The following is a 23,987-nucleotide window of genomic DNA, read 5'->3' as shown; positions in this document are numbered from 1 at the left end:
TGAATTAGGAGAAAAGCTGGGCCGCAGAACAAACAAAATGTGCACATTTTATCATGTTTTCAGGTGTCCCGCTAAAGACCTCCTGCATCTTTGATAGTCAGAAGTCTGTAAAATAACAGATTTAATCAGATTTCCATGCTACTGTTAGAATAGAGAATAGATTTTAAAAAGGACACAATTTAATATTTTTGCTGTTTATAATACTCTTAAAAGCTTAAGTATAAAATGCTTTATTAATTGTCAGCAAAGTATATTGATATTGCTCTTATCTGGCATTGATAACAGAGACTGAAAAAAATATGGCTTTGTTAGTTTCTGTACTGTACCATTTCAACTAAGATATAGGACAAATCATTTTAAATCATTTCCATTTTACCTAAGAGAACCTGGTTTTGGTTTTACTATAAAATAAATGAAAACTATGATGTACACAAAATTCATTACTTACATCTTCAACATCTGTGCATAGCAGGGAACGTGAACTTAAATCAAGGCCTTGCAGCTGGAGTCTTGCTACTTCTAGCTCCAGAGACAAGTGTTCAACCTGTTTCTTCTCTGCTGCCAGCTTATATTCCATTTCCATGGTCACATTACTCAGTTTTTGTTGCCACTGTTCATTGTCAGATACATTTTGCTTTCTGAGATCATCCAATTCTTTCCTTTCAGAAATAATTAGTTGTTTTAGCTCTTGTATCTCATTTTTCATATTTTCACGAGACTGGAATTGCTCTTCAAATCTCTTGATGGACTTTTCGTATGTCTGACATAATATCTGAAGTTCTTTAATATTACTCTCAAGATTAGATTTTCTTTGTATAATGCTCTCTCTCTTTGCAATGAAGTCCAATGCCTGATCATTTTGGGGCTCTTCTACTAAACTAATTTCTGTTGTATCTCCTAGAACAGATTCTTGAGAAATATTCAGCCGCATACTTTTTTCTCTCCATTTCCACAGATCATTGTCAAAGGACAATTCCAAAAGATTTGCTTCTGCAAAATATGGCATCTCATTAAGACATGATGGAGAAAATGTGGACTTGGTTTCCTCTAATTTAAATTCTCCATCTTTTTGGCGAGAAGTCACCTGCACTTCCACTGAATCAGCGCTAACTTTATTCAGACTTGTTGACAATGCAGAATTTTCTGCCTTAAGAGTTTCAATACAGGACTGTAGCTCAGACACTTTGAAGAGCATACTACAGTGTTGCTCATGTAAGATTTTATGCTCTTTTTGTAAAGAGAAAATTTTCTCTTTTACCTCAGCAAAGCGCATTTTAACTTCTTTGTTGGACAGTTTTAAATCTTCATAGCTATAGTTAGGTTCAGCACTACATTCCAGGGATTTGAAAGACATTTGCTCATTATCAAAGTGTATTCCCACTTCATTTTCAACACTCTGATCCATTAATTCATCAGGAAAAATAGCTTTTTCATCTTTTAATATTTTAACTTCACTCACTACTTTTATTACCTCTTCTGTCATTTTATCAGTAGTGGTGCATTCAGTTTTTGAGTCATTAAGCTCAGATGTTAATGCTAACTTTTCAATCTGCAAAATTTCACACATTTTCTCCAATTCATTTAGTCTGTTCACTGTCATCTGTAAAGAGGATATCAGCTGGACATCATCATTCTGGCTTGGCGTCAGCTCATGAGGAACTAAAGAATACCGCTCATCTATTGCTCTTTTAGAGCTGACCTCGGAAACAGAATCAACAACAGACTCCATTGTTTGGTCATTCTTATCCATTATTATAAGCTTAGGATCTGGAGTTTCCAAATCCTCTTTAATAGTTTGTAATTCTTGCTGCAACCTCTCTTTTTCCTTTTCACTTTCCTCAAGTTTTCTTTCCACCCTTTTTAAAGCAGCCTCCAACTGTATTACCTGTGTGCTGTAGTTTTCTACAGAGACTTCTCTGTCCTCAAGATCCATCTGAAGTAGCTCAAGTTTAACTTGATATTTATTCAGCTCATTCTCTTTTTCTTCCATGGACACTCTTAACTGTTCTGATGTAGGCCCTCTGTCATGAACTAAGTCACATGTTACACATTCAGTCTCTGTTTTCATTACCTTGCTCAGTTGCTCATTTTCTTGAAGCAAGATGTTATGTTGTTCTTGCATTTTGTTTTGTTCTGCCCTGACATTTAACATTTCCTGTCTTAAACAATCCAGCTCAGCTGAAGATACATTTTGGATATGAGCAATCTCAGATTGTTTAAATTGCAATTCTGACTGTACTTTCTCAAGTTCTTGAATCAAATCTTTATTTTTTCCCTCTAAGGACACTAGTTTAGAGAAGAATTCATTATGCTCATCCCTAAGTTGTTTCTCTTGTCGTTCTGATTTTGCTTTACTCTTCTGAAAGTGACTTTTTTGCTGTCTTAAAATGCCTTCCATGTTGGTACTTTTTTCTTCCATTGATTTGTATTTTCCTTGTAGATCTACAAGTTCTTTTTCAATTTCTTCATATCCTTCTATGAGTGACAGTCTTTCCTCCTTATGTCTTCTGGACAACTCAGAAATGCTCTCCTCTCTTTCCTTTAATCTATTAGAAAAAATTATGTTTGTTTCTAGTAAGTCTACTTTTTCTTGTTCTAAAGCCTTGTTAATGCCCTTAAGGGTTACGTTTTCTTCAGTAAGGTCCTCAATTTCTTTTTCATGTAAGGAAAGCATTGTAGACATGTCTTTTTTCTCTAAATTCCACGTATCAAGCACAAGTTGTAGCTGCTTTACTGAATCCTCAAGCAATTTATTATTGCTTTTTAAATCCCGAATCTCTGCTTGTTGAGTTTCTAATTCTTTGTTCAAAGTTTGCAGTTGCTTTTCCTTTTCCTCAAGGGCAGCTAATGTTTTATCAACACAATCCTGCTGAGCAGAAGTATCCCCTTGCAAGTTACTGATATGGTTTTTAGTCTCTGTCACAAAACTTTCATGCATCTGTTCTGCTTCAATTAGCTTTTTTTCTGTCTCGACTTTGATTTGAACCAACTTTTCAAAGGGTTTCTGCAAATGTGACTTAAACTGCGATTGAGCCATTAATGAAATCTCAGGAGAAGAGACCTGATCTTGTAGGACTGACATATCTTGTTGATCATTTTTATCTGTTTCTAGGACAGGTTTTGCACAATGATCTTCCCAATCCTCAGTGACTGTTCCAGGTTCTCTCATTAATATATCTGTGATGCAATTTTTCACTGGAAGTTGTTGGTCATCAATCTTGCAATGATTATTCTGTAAATGAAATTCTCTATCTTCTCTTACTTCAGAAATCTCTTTTGATTTTACAAGACAGCAAATTTTCTCATGTTCACCATGCAACTCATGATAACATTGATCCTTCTCCTGTACTGCATTTGCTGCTAACTGTAGTTTTTGTTCTAGAATTTCAACTTGGATGGTGAACTGAGATATTTTCCAAGTCATATTTTCTATTTCTTTCCTATATTTTTGATCTGAACATTCCGCTTCCTGTTGAAGTTCATCATAAGCTTTTTTCTGTGTCTCTAGTTTTGCACTTTTATATTCCACCATGTCTCTGAGATTTTTAATCTCCAAACAATATAATTCCTTCTCATTTACCATTATTCGAACAGTCTCACTATTTTCATTACTTTTAACTTGTTGAATCTTGAGAGAACTCTCCAAGTCATTAATTTTGCTCAGCAATTCTTCCTTTTCGGACTCAAGTTTATTCACAAGTTGTTCATTTTCATTTTTCCATTGAAAAAGAATAGTAAACTCCTTTTTTAGTTCTTCACATTCTCTCTCCTTTAATCTGAGGACTTTCAGCAAGGCTTCTGATTCCTTCTCCATTTTACTTATCTTACTGTTTAGTTCCTCAGTATGGTTTTCTCTTTGCTTCAGCAGATGCTGAATGGAGTCTCGTTGCTTTTCCAGATCAGCTATAGATAATTTCAATTTCTCCAAAGTGAGAGAGGCATCTTGTTGTTTGAGTTTCTCTTGGAGTATCTTTAGGTTTTCTTCCTGAGACAAACTCTTATCTATAGTAATAATAACAATTAAGTGGTTTAATTTGTGAAAGCAAACTATGTCAAATATGCAATATTAGCTTTTATGGGTAATACTATAAAATGGCAATATTGACATGTTTCAATTTTTCATCTAGCAATAAATTTTCTTAGTATTTCAGAATATAATTACATATATCACATTGTGTTCAAAAACTGCCTTTATTTCCAAACCATGAAATTGTATAGCTGAGATCATTTTAGCATTGTCAGAATTCAGTTTTGCAGAAAGAACATACTATTGTTAGTCAAATCACTCTATGCTTTACAGTTCTAACTGGGGCTGCTAACAGGGAGTTTTGCAAGGGTCTTCTCCAGGTGAAGGAGGAGCAAATACATCATCTGTGGGGTAAGTGACTGTCTGTAGAGTGTGTGTGTGTGTGTGTGTGTTTGGGGGTTACTTGCTGAGTGCGGTGTGCTGAGCTTATGTTTGGCAATCTGTTTGTTTGTTTGAAGGACTGTGTGCTGTGGTTGGCAGTTGGAGGTCGTGAGCTTCAAAGGAAGGTTTGAAAGCTCAAAGCCTCTGGTAATTGGCTGAGCCTTAATCAGTGGGCGGGGCATTAATTCAGGCCAGGGCTTTATAAAGCTGTGCACCAGCGACCAGGGGCTGCTAAAAGACGGTTACTCACCTTTGTAACTGTTGTTCTTCGAGATGTGTTGCTCATATCCATTCCAGTTAGGTGTACGCGCCGCGCGTGCACATTCGTCGGAAAACTTTTACCCTAGCAACTCAGTGGGCCGGCAGGTCGCCCCCTAGAGTGGCGCCACCATGGCGCTCCATATATACTCCTGCCGGCCCACCCGCTCCTCAGTTCCTTCTTGCCGGCTACTCCGACAGTGGGGAAGGAGGGCGGGTGCGGAATGGATATGAGCAACACATCTCGAAGAACAACAGTTACAAAGGTGAGTAACCGTCTTTTCTTCTTCGAGTGATTGCTCATATCCATTCCAGTTAGGTGAATCCCAAGCCTTACAAAGGCGATGGGGTCGGAGTGAAATATGGCAGAATAAAACTGCCGAGCCAGAGGCTACAGCCTCCCTTGACTGCTGAACCAGGGCATACTGCGAAGCAAAGGTAAGGACCGAGGACCAATGGAGCTTCGCGACAGGTCTCGTGGGTAGAAACACGAGCCAGCAAGGCGGCAGATGAAGCCTGAGCCCTGGTAGAATGCACGGTGATGTGGCTTGGTGAAATATGAGCCAAATCAGAACAAGTGGGGATGTCCGCCATCACCCAAGATGAGATCCTCTGAGAGGAAAACAAGCAAGCCCTCCCTTTGGCCCGCTACCGGGGCAGAGCTGGGGCACCTTAGGAAATGATTCTGTCAGCACAAGATAATGCGAGCACTCCACAGATGTCCAAGGAGTGCAAAGGTTATGCCCATTGCGTTGAGCTGTGGGTAACATGAAAGGCCAAAACACCTTAGGGAGGAAAGCCGGGTGCGGTCACAACTGCACCTTGTCTTTGTGGAACCTTCGTAAGAGCTCTGATCTCAGAGACCCGTCTGGCCAAGACTAGGATGAGGCCCCAGGGCGGGGCTGGGCGGCGCACCCGAGGGTGCAAGCGCTCCAAGCCCTTGAGGGACCTCGAACCCATAGAGCGTGGGACACTGAACGTCCATCTTAGCCTGCTGGAAGGTAGGGACGGCTGCTGAGCGTATCCTCAGCGATGATACCGCCAGATCCTGCCGCTGAAGGCCAGAGGCAGGCCAGATAGAGGGGATCGAGACCTCAGCAGGAGCAAGATCGAGCGTACTGCAGCTGTAAAGGAAACGCTTCCACCTGGCTCGGTACGTTGACCAGGTGGAAGGCTGCCTGTCACCCCAACTCAGGTACGCAGGAGCCACCGTGAGGCGAAGAGGCTGCAGGTCCGAGTGACGAAGCCTGTCATTGCCCTGAGTGATGAGGTCTGGGCTGACAGGCCGAGCAACGTGGTATGTCAGTGCTGCCTGGACCACTCTGGAGTGATCATGATGACGCACGCTCCGCCCCTGCGGAATTTGAGCAGGACGTAACGAACCAGTGGGAACAGCGGGAAGGCATAATGCAGTTGGCCGTTCCACGGTATCAGGAATGCGTCCAAGATCGATTCCGAGGAGAGACCTTGGAAGGAGCAGGACACCTGGCATTTCCTGCACTCGCGGTGAGCGAACAGGTCTGTGTGAGGAACCATTTCCACTTCCGGAAAGCGGGACGCCTCACATGGGGCAGAGTGATGACTCGTAAGACAGGAAAGACCTGCTGAGTCAAAGAGATAAGACGTTCCGAACGCCTGGGAGAAAGGACGTCGCCAGCTCCATCGAGCGGGCCATGCAAAAGACCCGGAAATGGATGGCCTCCTGACAAAAAAAGGGGGGAGGACTATGTCCCCCCTGAATGTTTATGAAGCACCTGGCCATTGTGTTGGCTGTAAACACCGAGATACAACGGCCTCGCAGCTGCCGCTGGAACCCCTGGCACGCCAGGCGGACTACTCTGATTTTTGGGGCATTAATGAGGAATGCCAGCTCTCTAGAAGACCGAAGGCCTTAAGCTCGGAGGTGACCATGAGCACTCGAGCAGAGAGATGATGCGTCCGCCGTCATGAAACCGCATCCTGTCCACACCAAGGAGGGGGTTAGCCACCACTCTAGGGAGCCTAAGGCGTTCGAGGGAACGGTGACTACCATGACCATTGGCTCCCTGTCCAAGCGGTACGCCGAGGTGGGCCAGACTTGGAGAGGACGGAGGCGGAGCTTGGCGTGTTTGGTTACAAACTTGCGGGCAACCATGGACCCAGGAGACTGAGACAAGAACGAGCTGAGGTCGTTGGGAAAGCCTTCAGACCTCAGATGATTGATGCCATCGCCTAAAACCGCAGTTGCGATAAGCAGGCTCCGCTAGGTAGGAGACCAAGCTAGCCCCTAGGAAGCCCAACCTCTGCGTGGGAACCAGAGTGGATTGCTCTATAGTAATCATCAGGCCTTGATCTGTGAATAAGACCGTGACGAAGCCCACGGCTGAGTGGGTTGTGTGTCAGAGTCTCCTCGGATAAGCGAATCGTCCCAATACGGAAAAACGCATATCCGACATAGCTACGGTAGGCGGCGACTATGGCCGTAAACCGGGAGTATTCACCGCTGGCTATAAAGCGGAGGCATCTCCCATGCGGAGGGAAGATGGCATTGCAAAAGTACGCGTCCTTCCTATCCAGGGCGGCATAGTAGCCCCCCAGAGGCAAGGATGGAATAATGGTTCCCAGGGATACCATGCAGAACTTCAACCTTATCCCAAACCGGTTGAGTCCATGCAGGACCAGGAAGGTCTGACCTGTGGTCGAGTGGGGGACTAGGGCATAACGGGAGTAAAACCGGTAGCCCCTTTTGTCCGCTGAAGGGGGACAGGGCTGGAGCAATTTTAAGGTGGTACCTATGCTCCATCGTGCGCAGGACCCAGCGACCTAAAAGTAACTGGGGCCATGCCAGGAGAAAGCGGGATCAGGATCCCGTCCTGCGACTGGTACACCGCCCTCCGGTGAACCTTGGAAGGTCCGTCTTTGGTCCCAGTGGTAATTGCGAGGGACCTCGACTTTGGCTTTTTAGGGGGCCTGACGTTTGTCTGCGACCACCTTGGCCTTGCCGTTTTCCAGAGTTCTGCCTCTGGCTAGGCCCAGAGTATGGCGGCTGGGGCCATAAAGGCCTGCGTTTGGTCGCAGGCGTATACATGCTGAGACGCATTAGGACCCTATTGTCCAGCAGGCTTCGCAGTCTGGGGCTGTCTCTGCCGCGAAGATGCCTTTACCAACAAAGGGTAAATCCTTTCCCCCGTCCTCCAAGACGGCAGCGAACTCTAGGTGGGAGGTTCGAGGGAGAAACTCCTCCACCCAGGTGCTATAAGTATCGCAGCTAAGCAAGGCTTGTTGCTTCGCACCCCAGAGGTGCAGGGCCCCTGCAGAGTACACCTTGCATTCGCTAAGGCTCTTTCCGCTTCGGGTCTGGCGCCCGCTGGCCATGATATCAGGATCGTGGTCCTGAGCATAAAATCCGCGCATATGGGGTGACACGGATGCGTGTCCGGACGGCCATGGAGGTACTAAAAGAGGGCACGGGCCGAGTCCCTGACTCACTCGGACCTTGCCCAACTCGGCACCGGGGACCGGCATCGGGAGGCGTATCGGTACCTGGAACGAGATCCAGACCCGCAACCAGAACGGTGTCGGGAGGTCGACCGAGATCTCGAGGCTCGGAGAAGAGCTACAGGAGTCAAGGTACCTGCCCCGGTGCCAGATGTCGGAACGGTGCCGATAGCGGGTCGGCGAACGGGATACCGACCGGTGCAGTGAGTGTGACCCGTACCGAGGAAAACAGTACCGGGACTGCCAGTGGTGTCCGGTGTGCCGACAGGACTTGGCGCGTCTGCGGGACCGTGATCATAGACGGTGCCGCTCTGCTGTACTGACAGGGGACAGTCCCTTGAAGAGACTGTATTACCCGTACCGGCGGTGCCCGGGTCAGGCAGCACTGACTCCGTCATGGCACTGAGAGCCCTCGCCGTTGGTAACATCTCCGGCGCGCAGGGAACAGCAGGCTCAACCACAGTGCGTACTGGGGAGCTGTCAGGCACCGGATTCGACGGCCCTCGTGGGGCCGGGATCCATGGTACCGAGGTCATCAGAGCTTCGGTAGGTGCCGGTGCCGGGAGAACCGAGTTAGATAAGCCGTCTGGCTGGGGTGCCGTCAGCACTGAAGCAGCGGGAGTAATACGCTCAACCACGGCGCGTGCCGGGGAGCCGTCGGACACCGGATTCTACGGCCCTTGCGGGACCGGGATCGACGGTGCCGAAGCAGGTGTCGGTGCCGGGCGATCCGACTTAGACTAGCCCTCTGGCCGCGGTGCCGTGGGCACGGAAGCAGCCGGAGAAGTAGCTCGACCACGGCGCGCGCCGGGGAGCTGTCAGGCACCGGATACTAAGGCCCTTGCGGGACCGGGATCGACGGTGCCGACGTCATCGGTGGCGCAGCAGGTGTCGGTGCCGGGCGATCCGACGTAGACGAGCTCTGGCTGCGGTGCCGTTGGCACGGAAGCAGCCGGAGCAATACGCTCAACCACGGCGCGTGCCGGGGAGCCGTCAGGCACCGGATACTATGGCCCTTGCGGGACCGGGATCGACGGTGCCGACGTCATCGGTGCCGCAGCAGGTGTCGGTGCCGGGCGATCCAACGTAGACGAGCTCTGGCTGCGGTGCCGTTGGCACGGAAGCAGCCGGAGCAATACGCTCAACCACGGCGCGTGCCGGGGAGCCGTCAGGCACCGGATTCTACGGCCCGTGTGGGACCGGGATCGACGGTGCCGACGCCATCGGTGCCGCAGCAGGTGTCGGTGCCGGGCGATCCGACGTAGACGAGCCCTCAGGCTGCGGTGCCGTTGGCACGGAAGCAGCCGGAGCAAACGCTCAACCACGGCGCGTGCCGGGGAGCCATCAGGCACCGGATTCCACGGCCCTTGTGGGACCGGGATCGACGGTGACGACGTCATCGGTGCCGGAGCAGGCGTCGGCGCCGGGCGATCCGACTAGACGAGCTCTCTGGCTGCGGTGCCGCTGGCACGGAAGCAGCAGGAGCAATACGCTCAACCACGGCGCGTGCCGGGGAGCCGTCAGGCACCGGATTCTACGGCCCTTATGGGACCGGGATCGACGGTGACGACGTCATCGGTGCCGTAGTAGGTGTCAGCGCATGGCGATCCGACTAGACGAGCTCTCTGGCTGCGGTGCCGCTGGCACGGAAGCAGCAGGAGCAATACGCTCAACCACGGCGCGTGCCGGGGAGCCGTCAGGCACCGGATTCTACGGCCCTCGTGGGACCGGGATCGACGGTGCCGACGTCGTCGGCGCCGGGCGAGCCATCTTAGACGAGCTGTCTAGCTGTGGTGCAGCTGACACAGAAGCAGCAGGAGCAGTAAGCTCTACCACGGCGCGAGCCGGGGAGCTGCCAGGCACCGGATTCCCTGGTCCTGGGGGACTGGAATCGACGGAGCCGAAGTCATCGGTGCCTCTGCAGGCCGGATAACGCAACTGAGGCGAGCTCTCTGGCTGCGATGCAGGTGGCACGGAAGTAGCGGGAGCAGGGGGCTCAACCACGGCGCGTGCCGGGGAGCCGCCAGGCACCAGCAGGAATCGTAGACTCTCTCGACCTCGGAAGAAGGGAACGGTGCCGAGTCGACATCGGTGCCGGCGACGGTCGGTGCCGGAAGGCCTTGGTGGTACCGGCGGGGTCCGGTGCCGAGGAGGCGCTTCTGCCCGCCGCTTGAACATCGCTCCGCGCCCAAGGTGGAGGGGCAAGTGAAAGTCCCGCACCTTTTTGTTCTCGGCTTAAAAGCCTTGCAAATGGGGCACTTATCTGTCAAGTGTGATTCTTCAAACAGGAGTCATGTAGATCTCTCTTCGGCCGCGGCTTCTGGTAAGCCGGGCCCCTTTTGAAAATCTGGTGAGCCATGCATGGCTCCGGCACTGGGCTCATGGAAGGGCTACTTCCTGAACCCCGCTAACTAAACTAACCATGTTAGCAAAGGAAAAAACGTATAACCATACAAATATATATATATAAAAGTGTTATAACTGCATAATTATATACGAGAAAACGAGTAGCTAGGGAAGTGGAGGTCAGCTAAGCCGCGCTCCACTGTTCCAACGACCGACACGGGCGGTAAGAAGGAACTGAGGAGCGGGTGGGCCGGCAGGAGTATATATGGAGCGCCATGGTGGCGCCACTCTAGGGGGCGACCTGCCGGCCCACTGAGTTGCTAGGGTAAAAGTTTTCCGACGAATGTGCACGCGCGGCGCGTACACCTAACTGGAATGGATATGAGCAATCACTCGAAGAAGAACAAGGAGTTTTGCAAGGGAGTTGGGGAGTGGGAAGGGAGGGGGCGTCCCTTGTCAGTCCTACCTGTTCCCCTATAGTCCCCTTAAAACCTATAATCCAAACCATATTCCAAAACCCCTTTTTTTAAACCACCCTTCCATTAACTAAGAGACAATGCAGGCAGAAGCCCAGCAGCAGAGTGGGGGCTATCCAGTTTATTGAACTGAGTGTAGCATGTATGATTACCTGCCTTGTGGGCGGGTGGCGTATGCGTGCAGTTGGTGCAAGGAGCTCCTGGCCCTCAGACCATGTATGGACTTTGGAGGCCAGGGTGGCGGAACTGGAGGAGCTAAGAGAGGCAGAGAGGCATGTTGATGAGGCTTCCCGGGACACTGTAGAATTGTCCCACCTCCGCTCAGACAGCCTCTGTGCTGCTGAGGAGGAAGAAAGGCCCAGGGAAGCAGAGCAGTCAATGGGAGCAGAGGGAAACCTTCCCATAGTTGGGACCCTCCTTCCAGATGGTGCTGGGGTTGCCTCTCGCACTGAGGTTACCTCTCCGGGGGAGGGAACTCCAGTTGCTAGGAAAAGGCAGATGTTAGTAATGGGAGATTTGATCATTAGAAACATAGATAGCTGGGTTTGTGATGACCGGGAGAACTGTATGGTGACTTGCTTGCCTGGTGCGAAGGTTGGGGATCTCTCGAGGCATCTAGACAGACTTATGTGTAGTGCTGGGGAGGAGCCGGTGATCGTGGTACATGTAGGTACCAATGACATAGGGAAGGGTAGGAGAGATGTCCTGGAAGTCAGATTTAAGCTGCTAGGGAAGAGACTGAAATCCAGGACCTCTATGGTGGCATTCTCAGAAATGCTCCCAGTTCCACGCTCAGGGCCAGGTAGGCAGGCAGAGCTTCAGAGTCTCAATGTGTGGATGAGACAATGGTATAGAAAGGAGGGATTTACATTCATTAGGAACTGGGGAAACTTTGGGGATAGGATTTAGTGTGGATAAATGTAAAGTAATGCACATTGGAAAAAATAACCCCAACTATACATACAATATGATGGGGGCGAATTTAGCTACGAGTCAGGAAAATGATCTTGGCGTCATCGTGGATAGTTCTCTGAAGATGTCCACGCAGTGCGCACAAGCGGTCAAAAAAGTAAACAGGATGTTAGGAATCATTAAAAAGGGGATAAAGAACATGAGAATATATTATTGCCCTTATATAAATTCATGGTACGCCCACATCTCGAATACTGTGTACAGATGTGGTCTTCTCACCTCAAAAAAGATATTCTAGCACTAGAAAAGGTTCAGAAAAGGGCAACTAAAATGATTAGAGGTTTGGAGAGGGTCCCATATGAGAAAAGATGAAAGAGGCTAGGCCTCTTCAGCTTGAAAAAGAGGAGACTAAAAGGGGATATGATAGAGGTATATAAAATCATGAAAAATGAAAATAATAGGTAGCAGGTTTAAAACAAATAAAAGGAAGTTCTTCTTCACACAGTGCACAGTCAACTTGTGGGAACTCCTTACCTGAGGAGGTTGTGAAGGCTAGGACTATAACAATGTTTAAAGGGGAAATGGATAAACTCATGGTGGCTAAGTCCATAAATGGCTAATAGCCAGGAAGGGTAAAGAATGGTGTCCCTAGCCTCTGTTCATCAGAGGATTGAGATGGATGGCAGGAGAGAGATCACTTGATCATTGCCCGTTAGCTTCACTCCCTCTGGGGCACCTGGCATGGGCCACTGTCGGTAGACAGATACTGGGCTAGATGGACCTTTGGTCTGACCCGGTACGGCCGTTCTTATGTTTCTACAGCCCATTTTCACTGAGGTCTGATGGCTTGTACTATGAAACTCAAGGTTGACAGGTAACAGTACCAAAGCTTAAATGAAGAATTTTGGTGCCTTATTTGTCCATTTTCCTGTTTTCAAGATCCAGAATGTATAAAAATGATCAAGGTGTTTGATGGACTGATTTTAGAGAGTAAAATTAAGAGATGCAGAGAATACAAGAGGTTTGCTGAATTGCAAAGAGAATTCTATTGAACACCACCAACTTATCATAAAAAAACAAGACTAAGCATTCCCTCTACAGGATAAGTAAAATTCAGTGTCTCTAAGACCCCAGAACTTGGCGAGAAACAGTGACAGAGGGAGGGGAAGGGAAATGATAGCAATCTACAGTTATTTGAAATATGTCAACACAAAGGATGGAGAAGGATTATTTAGGGTGGTGATTCAAAGTGGGGGGAAGGTATAACTACAGAGGATAAACAGAGACTAATTAGAGAGAAAGAACTGTCCAGGGTTAAGGGTGACAGCATAGGGCTCTGGAAACCCACATTCAGTTATGTTTCAATTAAGACAAGTTATTGTTGGTTGCAGTGCAGAGCTGCAGCACAAACATCTTCTGATTTATTTTTTGTTCATAATCATTCCCTCCAGAAAATGGAGATAATGCTACCATTTGACACCTTAAGAATCACAGATAGAAGATAGTGAAAGCAAGAAAATGGACTTAGAAGGCATTACATTTTATTAGCTAGCTGAAAGTGCTGCCACTTGCCAAAAATAAGATCAAAACACAAAGCACTTATTTGGATGCCCTCATGGATTTGAGCATGCAGAAATACTTATTAAAATAGGAGCAGGACTAGGTTCATAAATTTAATTTTGAAATCTAATTAAGTGAGGTTAGACTTGTAGAGGGATAAGTGGGAGCAATCTCCTTCTTTGCAGAATTACCTGTTCTTTTAAACCTCAGTCTGCAAAATGCATTTTCCCAAACAAATAGACAAATGCAGGGAAAAGTCAAATTAGGGCTCAGAAGGTAACATTTCATCACATTTTAGCTTGATGGAGTCCATATACAAGCTAAAGGATAATAGTTTGAGGTATATTTATTTGCCTGGGATTTTAAAATACAGGAGCACATTGTAGTATTTAATTTGCTGACCATATAGTTTTTTTGCAGACATATTTATTCTTTATTTTAAATAGCTTCAAAACCATATAATTTTATGAGTAAGTAGATTTGTATAAATAGTTCCATCTCAGTTTGGAAAGAGAATTGCGTGTATTAGCTAAAAGTTAATTTAACTATATCACACAATGGAATTTTTTTTTTCTTGGGTATGCGGGGAGGGATAGCTCAGTAGTTTTAACATTGGCCTGCTAAATCCAGGGTTGTGAGTTCAGTCCGCAAGGGGGCCATTTAGGAAACTGGGATAAGAAAAAAATCTTTCTGGGGATTGGTCCTGCTTTGAGCAGGGAGTTGGACTGGATGACCTCCTGAGGTCCCTTCCAACCTTGATATTCTATGAAATCACCATTTATAATGAGGTTTACAGATACTCCACACTGAAGTAATAGTTTGTAACATGATTTAAATAGGCAGAAAGGTGTATCTCACTTTTCATCTCCTCCGCATAATTCTGGGTCTCCTTTAGAAACTGTTTGGCTGTTTTTAGTTCTTCTTCCAGCTGATGGATTTCTCGTGATTTTTGATCAGACTGGCAGCAAAGAAGGTTTTTTTCTTTCTTCATTTCCTACAACAAAACACTAGTTACAAAACAATTGATTAAGTCAATAAACTGAGAGTAGTGTGATGTGGTATACTACCCATCGGAGTCCCATGAAGACTCTGGAAAGTTGAGCCTTGGTTTCTAACAACATACATGCGTTAGGAACACAAACTGCACTCTTGGCAGTCCTCAGAGGGAAAACAATCCTTTGGGGACATCTCCCAGCTGGCAAAGATCACAGCAGTACTTAGGTGGCTCAGGATATGGAACCAGGGAGCTGCAACCAGTTCTCTGTTGCCTGCCCATAGCAAATCTTGACACAGGATAGAATCCAGCCCACAAAAACTGAGAGTCAGTGAAGTTAAGTGACTTGCCCAAAGCCACAGAGGGGAGTCAATTTCACTGCCAGTATCAGAATTCAGGAGAAGTTTCCCGTTCCAGCTCCTGTTCTCAGATCACCCATCTCTCGGTGTGGATGAGTCAAATATATGAAGTTGCTTTTGGTAGAAAGATAGCATTAGATGTAAAGTATTAGTCTGTAATACCTGGGACTTTGGGATAGTATATTTTCTAAGTATCTTTTTTCCAAATAAATTAAGAAAAGTTAAAATGCCCCATACAACCATGTCCTAACTGGGAACTTAAATAAAATTATTTCTAAAAAACTAACTCCTTCCACCCAAATTCCTGCATTGCTGGGTAATAGATTGCATGGCACTGGTGGGACTCTGTTGGAAGCAAGCCATCATTTATTCATCTACTTCCTACGAGCTGATGGGCACCAGTGCACAGAAGCCAAATTCAAGAAGAGGGAGGGTCTGAATGGAAATCAAATTAAAACCTTGCCGACACAGTAAGTCTGTATTTTCATCTATTTAAACAAGTCATCCAAAGAACATAAATAAAACTGTTGATGCTTCTGGTTATTTTCTTTTTGGCTCACAACTTCCTAGTCCAAAATATCCAACCGTTGTACCGAAACAAACACACACACACACACACACTCTGCTATCAATCATTCTAAAACACACAGGTGTCAAGAAACAACATTTTCAGGCAATGCTGATGTATGACAAATGTTTCAAAGCTGTATGAATTCTCAGCTTCTTATGTTCAAAATACCAATGAAATTCAAGGGCTTTAAATGGCTGATATGCCCATCCCTCTTGCTGTGACTCAGCACAGTCGATCTGATTAATACGCATTCAACAAAAACCTGGAATCAAGAACCTAACATAGCTGCAAAAAAAAAATCCCATGCTCTGATGCTGGACTTTCACAAAACCATTTACAAGAAATGCATTCTCCCACCTTAATCGGGTAAGGCTACATCGCATCATTTGCAATTACAATTTGGCCTCAATCACATAAGCCATCATTAATTCCTGATTGAATAAACGAAATCCAATGTATTTATACTCGAATGCATCTACCCTGAAAAATCTGCAAGAGTTACAGAACATAGCAGCACACCTCCTCAGTAATACAGGTTCATTTGAGTACATCAGTCCTGTTTCACTCACTCCGCTGATTCCCCAACAGAACACTGAATCGAATCTCAGTCTTTATTTTCGAAGCTATAAAGAACATGCGCCCAAAATACCATCTTACTCTCTCAGACTTTAGTAGCTGTGTTCCTCAGGAACTGTCTACACATCAGAAGTAAACTAGCAGATGCAGGAGACAGGGCTTTTTCAGGAGCTGGCCCAATACTATGAAATTCACTCCTGGAAAATGACAACTAACATCAGCATTTTTCTTATTTACACTCCCACTCCCCTCCGCCCACCACCCCCCCACACACCCTTTGGGACAGTGGTTTTTCAATCTCTTCTCCATTTGCGGACCCTAGAAAATTTCAAATGGAGGTGCAGACCCCTTTGGAAATCTTGGACATAGTCTGTAGACCCTCAGTGGTCCACAGGTTGAAAACCACTGTTCTGACAACCTTTTGAGGACCCCTTAGACAGTCTAAGAACTCTCAGGGGTCTGTGTACCACAGGTTGAAAAACAGTGCTCTGGGGGATATGGGAGAAATACAAAACTCAAATGATAGATGCTAGTCGTCTGAATTATTCTCGACTCTGGAAAGCATTCAGATAGAACAGCAATTGGCACAATATAGGAACTCAAAAAAAAACAAAAACCAATCTCTGATGTTGCTTCTATGACAATTCTGAGTTCTCTTCCCTTTCATTTTCCTTCTAACTACAAATTAAAGGAAAAATCTTGTGATCAGCAATCAAGGATTTTTAAAATCAAAACGTACAGCCAGATCCTTCTAGTGTAAATTGGAATAACTTTATTGATTTCAATGGAGCTATGCTGATATATGGCAAGTTAGGATCTGGCTTCATAGCTAGAAATTTGTTGATAATTCTGGTCTACAGCGCTTTCAAAAGTAAAAATGTACTTGTTTTGGTTGTTAACAAAGCAAATATAACTAAAAAGACATGTAATAGAACATTATACTGGAGGGGGAGACTTAAAGATGTAAACACTAAGAGGCACAGTTTGCCAGTACTTCCCAGGGATCCTTGTTTATTTATACAAATCATTTTGGGGATTTTCTCTTCCTTTAAATTGATTGTGTGCCCAAAAAAATACCCATTCCTCCATGAAATCTTGGAATTAGGCAAAACACACTCATACTTAGAAAGCAGCTAATGATTCTAGAATTTCCAAACGAAGTCAAACAGATTTAAAATATTTTATTTTTTAGGACTAAACAAAGTCTCTTGAACCATATTACATAATTAGATTAGACAGAATTCCATATGAACTGTAAACCTATCTGTAGTATGCTGCTGCAAAATAATTTTTTTAACCCTCACCGTACAACCAATTTTGCGCATGGGGTCAGTCCACATGGAATCAATTGCAAAAACTGCAAGGTCAGGGCTTTATTTTGTATCACTGCTATAGGTCTTTTAAGATGGTCCCAAAAGATACAGCCGGAATAAGACAGTATCACAACTTCTGGTGGAAACACAGAACTTGCAGAGTTCCCCTGGGAGTCAGTAAGGCATAAATGGCACCAGTTCTTACTGATTTCCAGTTTAAATGATTAATTATACCACTTGCCCCTCTGATTTATTTACCTCAAAGTTTCTCCTCAAGTCATTTTCCTTTGACTGATTTGCTAGTAAAGCCTGTTCTGCTCTGCACAGCTTCTGTTTAAGCTCACTGGAGTCATTTTCCAAATGTTGTTTCACTGCTACTGCCTATGAAGAAAACACATCACATTTTATTTGTAGTCATATTTAATCTATTTTAAAAAATAAAAAATTCCTGATGTCCCTTTAAATGATGAGCTCCAAAGATATGTTATAAAACAAAGCAAAAAGAATAAGCTATGTTATGCTTCCTCCTACACAAAGAGAAATTTGGAATAACTGTTGACTTCTGTGTTATATAACTAAGAGTAGAATTTAGCCCTAAACCTTGAAACTCAGCATGATAGCTTTAAAAAAGTGCAATTAAAAATAGCTCATATATCTGAAAAATCCATCTTCCTTTCACTGTCCAGTCCTGGATTCTAGATTCTGTATCATACCAAAAAACAGTACAGGTTAAGGTAACACAAATCTTTAACTCAAGACTGGAAAAGGTTATGAAAAATATTTTCAGAAACATAATTTAAGCAATAGTTATAGTACAGTCTGTTAATCATTGGGAATCCCAACCAGTGTTTTCTTTTAAGCTCAACCATAAGGGCAGCAGATTTAACACTTGCTCTCAATTTTTTTAAAGTAACATACTTTGTCAAAGCAAACACCTATTAGGTTTAGAACAATGTTTCCTAAACTTGGGACGCCACTTGTGTAGGGAAAGCCCTGGAGGGCCGGGCTGATTTGTTTACCTGCCGCGTCTGCAAGTCCAGCTGATCGCAGCTCCCACTGGCCGTGGTTCGCTGCTCCAGGCCAATGGCCAGTGGGAGCCGCGATCGGCCGGACCTGCGGACGCAACAGGTAAACAAGCTGGCCCACCCTGCCAGGGCTTTCCCTACACAAGCGGCGTCCCAAGTTTGGGAAACACTGGTTTAGAAGATCCTTCCCCATTCCCACTCAGTCCTCAACTGCTCATTTGAGAGGTAACATTTAGGTGTTGGACTGATGATCAGCTATCACCAAATATGCAGTTGAACAGCCAATAAGGGAAAGGATCAATACCAAACTAGACTTAATTCTGTACAATCCAAATACCAAGAGACTGACAAATTACTCTACCTTTTCCACTTACTATATATTTAAGGAATAGTTTACATGTTCTTAAAAACCAATATCTGTACACCTTATGGACCAACAAAGACATTCAGCTTGAACCTCTGTCTCTATAACTACATTCTTCGGGGGTAAGGGAAATTAGTGTAGTGCTATCCTCTATCTTAAGTTTATCACCTGACTTTATAACGCTATCTAAGCCAGAAAGTTAACAAGATCATAACTGTAACACTACCAAATTCTAACTGGTTTTCAACCTTTTTAATCTGTTTTATATCTGTCATAATAGCTCTATAGTGCTCCAAATTAAAAAGGAAGTAAATTACCAACATCAAGAGAAAAAAAATGAGAATGAAATTGTGACAGTGTACCCCATAAGGCTTTATGGGGTGGGGGTGCTCATAAATGTATATATGATATAACTGGAATAGGGTTTTGCTACAAGTAAAGGTTATGATCTACTGGTTATGTTCATCCTACTTGTATGCAGGCACCATTTGTGTGTTCAGAGTTATGAATATTGGCTGTATAATTGCTTGATTTCTAAGTAGCCCTTTTGGTCACTTCTTGGGAAAGGAATGTGCAAATTAAGTGCTCAATCCAGAAGCACTTAACAGACAAAAGAGCTTGGAAGACTCCAATCTACATAAGAAGTCTACCTGAGGACATTCAAGGTAGTATGTGGGTAATGACTGCTGCCTGCAGGTCCTGAGTCATGCATGGGCATGTGATGTGCCCTTGTGATTCCAAATCTCCATTTTGTGACTGAATTCTGCACACAGTGAGGAGGTGGTCTCCACGCACAAGAGAAAGTCTATTTAAACCCCCGGGAGAATCCTCCATTTTGTCTTCAGATGGCTAAAGGAGGAGCCTCTCCACCACCCCAGGATACCTAAAGGAAACTGAAACAAAGAACACTCACACCCCCTGTAGTTACTGATTGCTGGACCCAGGCTAAAAGGAGATTAGCCTGTAAAAGGGAGCATTCTGGAACTGGTGAGGATCTTATCTGTATCCAGTTTGATTAGACATAGATTTGCGCATTTTATTTTATTTTGCTTGGTAACTTACTTTGTTCTGTCTGTTACTACTTGGAACCACTTAAATCCTACTTTCTGTATTTAATAAAATCACTTTTTACTTATTAGTTAATTCAGAGTATGTATTAACACCTGGGGGAACAAACAGCTGTGCATATCTCTCTATCAGTGTTATAGAGGGCGAACAATTTATGAGTTTACCCTGCATAAGCTTTATGCAGGGTAAAATGGATTTATTTGGGTTTAGACCCCGTTGGGAGTTGGGCACCTGGGTGCTAAAGACAAGCACACTTCTGTGAGCTGTTTTCAGGTAAACCTGCAGCTTTGAGGCAGGTAATTCAGACTCAGAGTCTTCGTTGAAGTAGACAAGAGTGTCCGGCTCAGCAAGCCAGGATGCTGAAGTCCTAAGCTGGCACGGAAAACAGGGATAGAAGTAGTCTTGGCACATCGGTTGGCAGCTCCCAAGGGGGTTTCTGTGATCCAACTCGTCATAGAAATAATCTAGTTCCATTCTAGAAAGGAGTAAGCTTTTCTGGATAAAAACCTATAAACATGCAAGTTTCAGTATGAATCCAGTGTTTCAAGAGTAAACCTGGAAAGAAGAGTATGTGTAGAGAAAATACTAACCACCTCTGTAGAAAAGGTTTGATTAATGTGCTCACACTGCTAGGATGACACATAGCTATGGCGGACAGCTATCGTGGACAAATTTAGAACCTCTGTATTAAGTCAGGGTAGACCATGCGTATCATAAATAAAAAAGCAGTTTTCTATTAAAGAGTGTGTGTCAAGAAAAGACGGTTACTCACCTTTGTAACTGTTGTTCTTCGAGATGTGTTGCTCATATCCATTCCAGTTAGGTGTGTGCGCCGCGCGTGCACATTCGTCGGAAAACTTTTACCCTAGCAACTCAGTGGGCCAGCAGGTCGCCCCCTAGAGTGGCGCCATCATGGCGCTTGATATATACCCCTGCCGGCCCACCCGCTCCTCAGTTCCTTCTTGCCGGCTACTCCGACAGTGGGGAAGGAGGGCGGGTGTGGAATGGATATGAGCAACACATCTCGAAGAACAACAGTTACAAAGGTGAGTAACCGTCTTTTCTTCTTCGAGTGATTGCTCATATCCATTCCAGTTAGGTGAATCCCAAGCCTTACGTAGGCGGTGGGGTCGGAGTGAAATGTGGCAGAATGAAAACTGCTGAGCCAGAGGCTACAGCCTCTCTTGACTGTTGAACCAGGGCATACTGCGAAGCAAAGGTATGGACCGAGGACCAACGGAGCTGCGCGACAGGTCTCGTGGGTAGGAACACGAGCCAGCCAGGCGGCAGATGAAGCCTGAGCCCTGGTAGAGTGTACGATGATGTGGCTTGGGGAAATATGAGCCAAATCATAACAAGTGCGGATGTACGCCATCACCCAAGATGAGATCCTCTGAGAGGAAAACAAGCAAGCCCTCCCTTTGGCCCGCTACCGTGACAGAGCTGGGGCATCTTATGAAATGGCTGTCAGCGCAATATAAATGCGAGCACTCCACAGATGTCCAAGGAGTGCAATGGTTGTGCCCATTGCGTTGAGCTGTGGGTAACATGAAAGGCCGAAACCACCTTAGGGAGGAAAGCCACCGTAAGAGCTCTGAGCTCGTAGACCCGTCTGGCCGATGTAACAGCTACGAGGAAAGTTGTCGTCCAAGACAGGTATAGCAGAGGGCCAGTGGTGAACGGCTCGAATGGGGGAGACATAAGTCTGGCTAAAACTAGGTTGAGGTCCCAGGTTGGGGCTGGGCGGCGCACCCGAGGGTGCAAGCGCTCCAAGCCCTTGAGGGACCTCGAACCCATAGCGGAACGTCCACCTTAGCCTGGCCGGAAGGTAGAGATGGCCGCTGAGTGTATCCTCAGCGATGATACCGCTAGGTCCTGCCGCTGAAGGCCAGAGGCAGGCCAAATAGAGGGGATCGAGACCTCAGCAGGAGCAAGATCGAGCGCATTGCAGCTGTAGAAGAAACGCTTCCACCCGGCCCGGTACTTGACCAGGTGGAAGGCTTCCTGTCACCCCAGCTCAGTTACGCAGCAGCCACACCGTGAGGCAAAGAGGCTGCAGGTCCGGGTGACGAAGCCTGTTGTTGCCCTGAGTGATGAGGTCTGGGTGGGGTGGCAGGGTAATTGGGTCGGTTATTGACAGGCCGAGCAACGTGGTATATCAGTGCTGCCTGGACCACTCTGGAGTGATCATGATGATGCGTGCTCTGCCCCTGCGGAGTTTGAGCAGGACCTAAAGAACCAGTGGGAACAGTGGGAAGGCATAACGGAGTTGGCCCTTCCACGGCATGAGGAATGCGTCCAAGATCGATCCCGAGGAGAGACCTTGGAAGGAGCAGAACATCTGGCATTTTCTGCTCTCGCGGTGAGCGAACAGGTCTATGTGAGGAAACATCTCCACTTCTGGAAAGCAGAATGCCTCACATGGGGCAGAGTGATCACTCGTAAGACAGGAAGACCTGCTGAGTCAAAGCGCCAAGACGTTCCGAACGCCTGGGAGAAAGGACGTCACCAGCTCCATTGAGTGGGCCATGCAAAAGTCCCGGAAATGGATGGCCTCCTGACAAAAAGGGGGAGGACCATGTCCCCCCCGGTTATTTATGAAGCCCATGGCCGTTGTGTTGGCTGTAAACACCGAGATACCACGGCCTCACAGCTGCCGCTGGAACCCCTGGCACGCCAGGCGGACTACTCTCATTTTTGGGGCATTGATGTGAAATGCCAGCTCCCGAGAAGACCAAAGGCCTTAAGCTTGGAGGTGACCATGAGCACTCGAGCAGAGAGATGACGCGTCCGTCGTCAGGGGCAGTGAGGGCTGGGGCGGATGGAACCGCATCCCTGCCCACACCAGGGAGGGAGTTAGCCACCACTCTAGGGAGCCTAAGGTGCTCAAGGGAACGGTGACTACCATGACCATTGGCTCCCTGTCCGGGTGGTACGCCGAGGTGAGCCGGACTTGGAGAGGACGGAGGCGGAGCTTGGCGTGTTTGGTTACAAACTTGCGGGCAGCCATGGACCCAGGAGACTGAGACAAGTACGAGCTGAGGTCGTTGGGAAAGCCTGCAGACCTCAGATGATTGTTGCCATCGCCTAAAACGCAGTTGTGATAAGCAGGCTCCGGCTAGGTAGGAGACCAGGATAGCCCCTAGGAAGTCCAACCTCTGCGTGGGAACCAGAATGGATTGCTCTATAGTAATCATCAGGCCTTGACCTGTGAATAAGACCGTGACGATGCCCACGCGCTGAGTGGTTTGTGTCTCAGAGTCTCCTCAGATAAGCGAATCGTCCAGATACGGAAAAACGCATATCCGACATCAGCGAAGGTAGGCGGCGACTATGGCCGTAAACCAGAAGTACTGACAGTTGGCTAGAAAGCGGAGGTATCTCCAGTGCGGAGGGAAGATGGCGTTGCGAAAGTACGCGTCCTTCATATCAAGGGCGGCATAGTAGCCCCCAGGAGGCAAGGATGGAATAATGGTTCCCAGGGATACCGTGCGGAACTTCAACCTTATCCTAAACCGGTTGAGTCCGTGCAGGACTAGGAAGGTCTGAGACCTCCATTCGAGTGGGGGACTAGGGCATAACGGGAGTAAACCCCTTGCCCCTTTCGTCAGTCGGCGTCTGCACCTCCTGTACGAGGAATTACTCGTGAGAGGGGTCCCTGAAGGGGGACAGGGCTGGAACAAATTAGAGGTGGTACCTATGCTCCACCGTGCGCAGGACCCAGCGATCTGAAATTAACTGGGGCCATGCCACGAGAAAGCGGGATTGGGATCCCGGCCGGTGACTGGTACACCGCCCTCAGGCGCACCTTGGAAGGTTCATCTTTGGTCCCAGTGGTAATTGCGAGGGACCTTGACCTTGGCTCTTTAGGGATCCTGACGTTCGTCTGCGACCACCTTGGCCTCGCCGTTTGCCAAAGTCCTGTCTCTGGCTAGGCACAGAGTATGGCGGCTGGGGACAGAAAGGCCTGCGTTTGGTCACTGGCATATGCATGCTGAGAGAGCGCATTAGGACCCTATTGTCCATCAGGCTTCGCAGCCTGGGGCTGTCTTTGCCGCGAAGAGGCCTTTACCAACAAAGGGTAAATCCTGAATGGCATACTGCAGCTCCGGCCGGAGGTTTGAAACCTGAAGCCATGAGATGCACCTCATGGCGACACCAAAGGCCAGAGTCCTGGCTGCAGAGTCTGCTGCGTCCCACGAGGCCTGGAGGGACGCTCTGGGTACCTTTTTCCCCCGTCCTCCAAGACGGCAGCGAACTCTTGGCGGGAGTTTTGAGGG

At 46.8% G+C, this 23,987-nt stretch overlaps 1 protein-coding gene across 6 annotated transcripts in view; it reads right to left on the bottom strand.

Moving 5' to 3' along the window:
- CENPF (centromere protein F) overlaps positions 1 to 23,987 on the bottom strand; it is a 117,029-nt gene that overhangs the window by 34,357 nt on the left and 58,685 nt on the right. For all 6 annotated transcript variants that reach the window (XM_030557525.1, XM_030557524.1, XM_030557528.1 and 3 more), the window contains 3 exons: positions 17,509 to 17,631; positions 14,296 to 14,431; positions 449 to 4,002 (listed from right to left, as the gene is read on the bottom strand). In XM_030557525.1, the coding sequence (XP_030413385.1) occupies positions 449 to 4,002; positions 14,296 to 14,431; positions 17,509 to 17,631 (3,813 nt within the window). The remainder of the gene's footprint in view (positions 1 to 448; positions 4,003 to 14,295; positions 14,432 to 17,508; positions 17,632 to 23,987) is intronic.

Source organism: Gopherus evgoodei, chromosome 3, assembly GCF_007399415.2.
Source record: "Gopherus evgoodei ecotype Sinaloan lineage chromosome 3, rGopEvg1_v1.p, whole genome shotgun sequence".
Taxonomy (NCBI): domain Eukaryota; kingdom Metazoa; phylum Chordata; order Testudines; family Testudinidae; genus Gopherus; species Gopherus evgoodei.
Note: the sequence above shows the minus strand (reverse complement) of the source record. Positions and strands in the feature narration are given on the sequence as shown.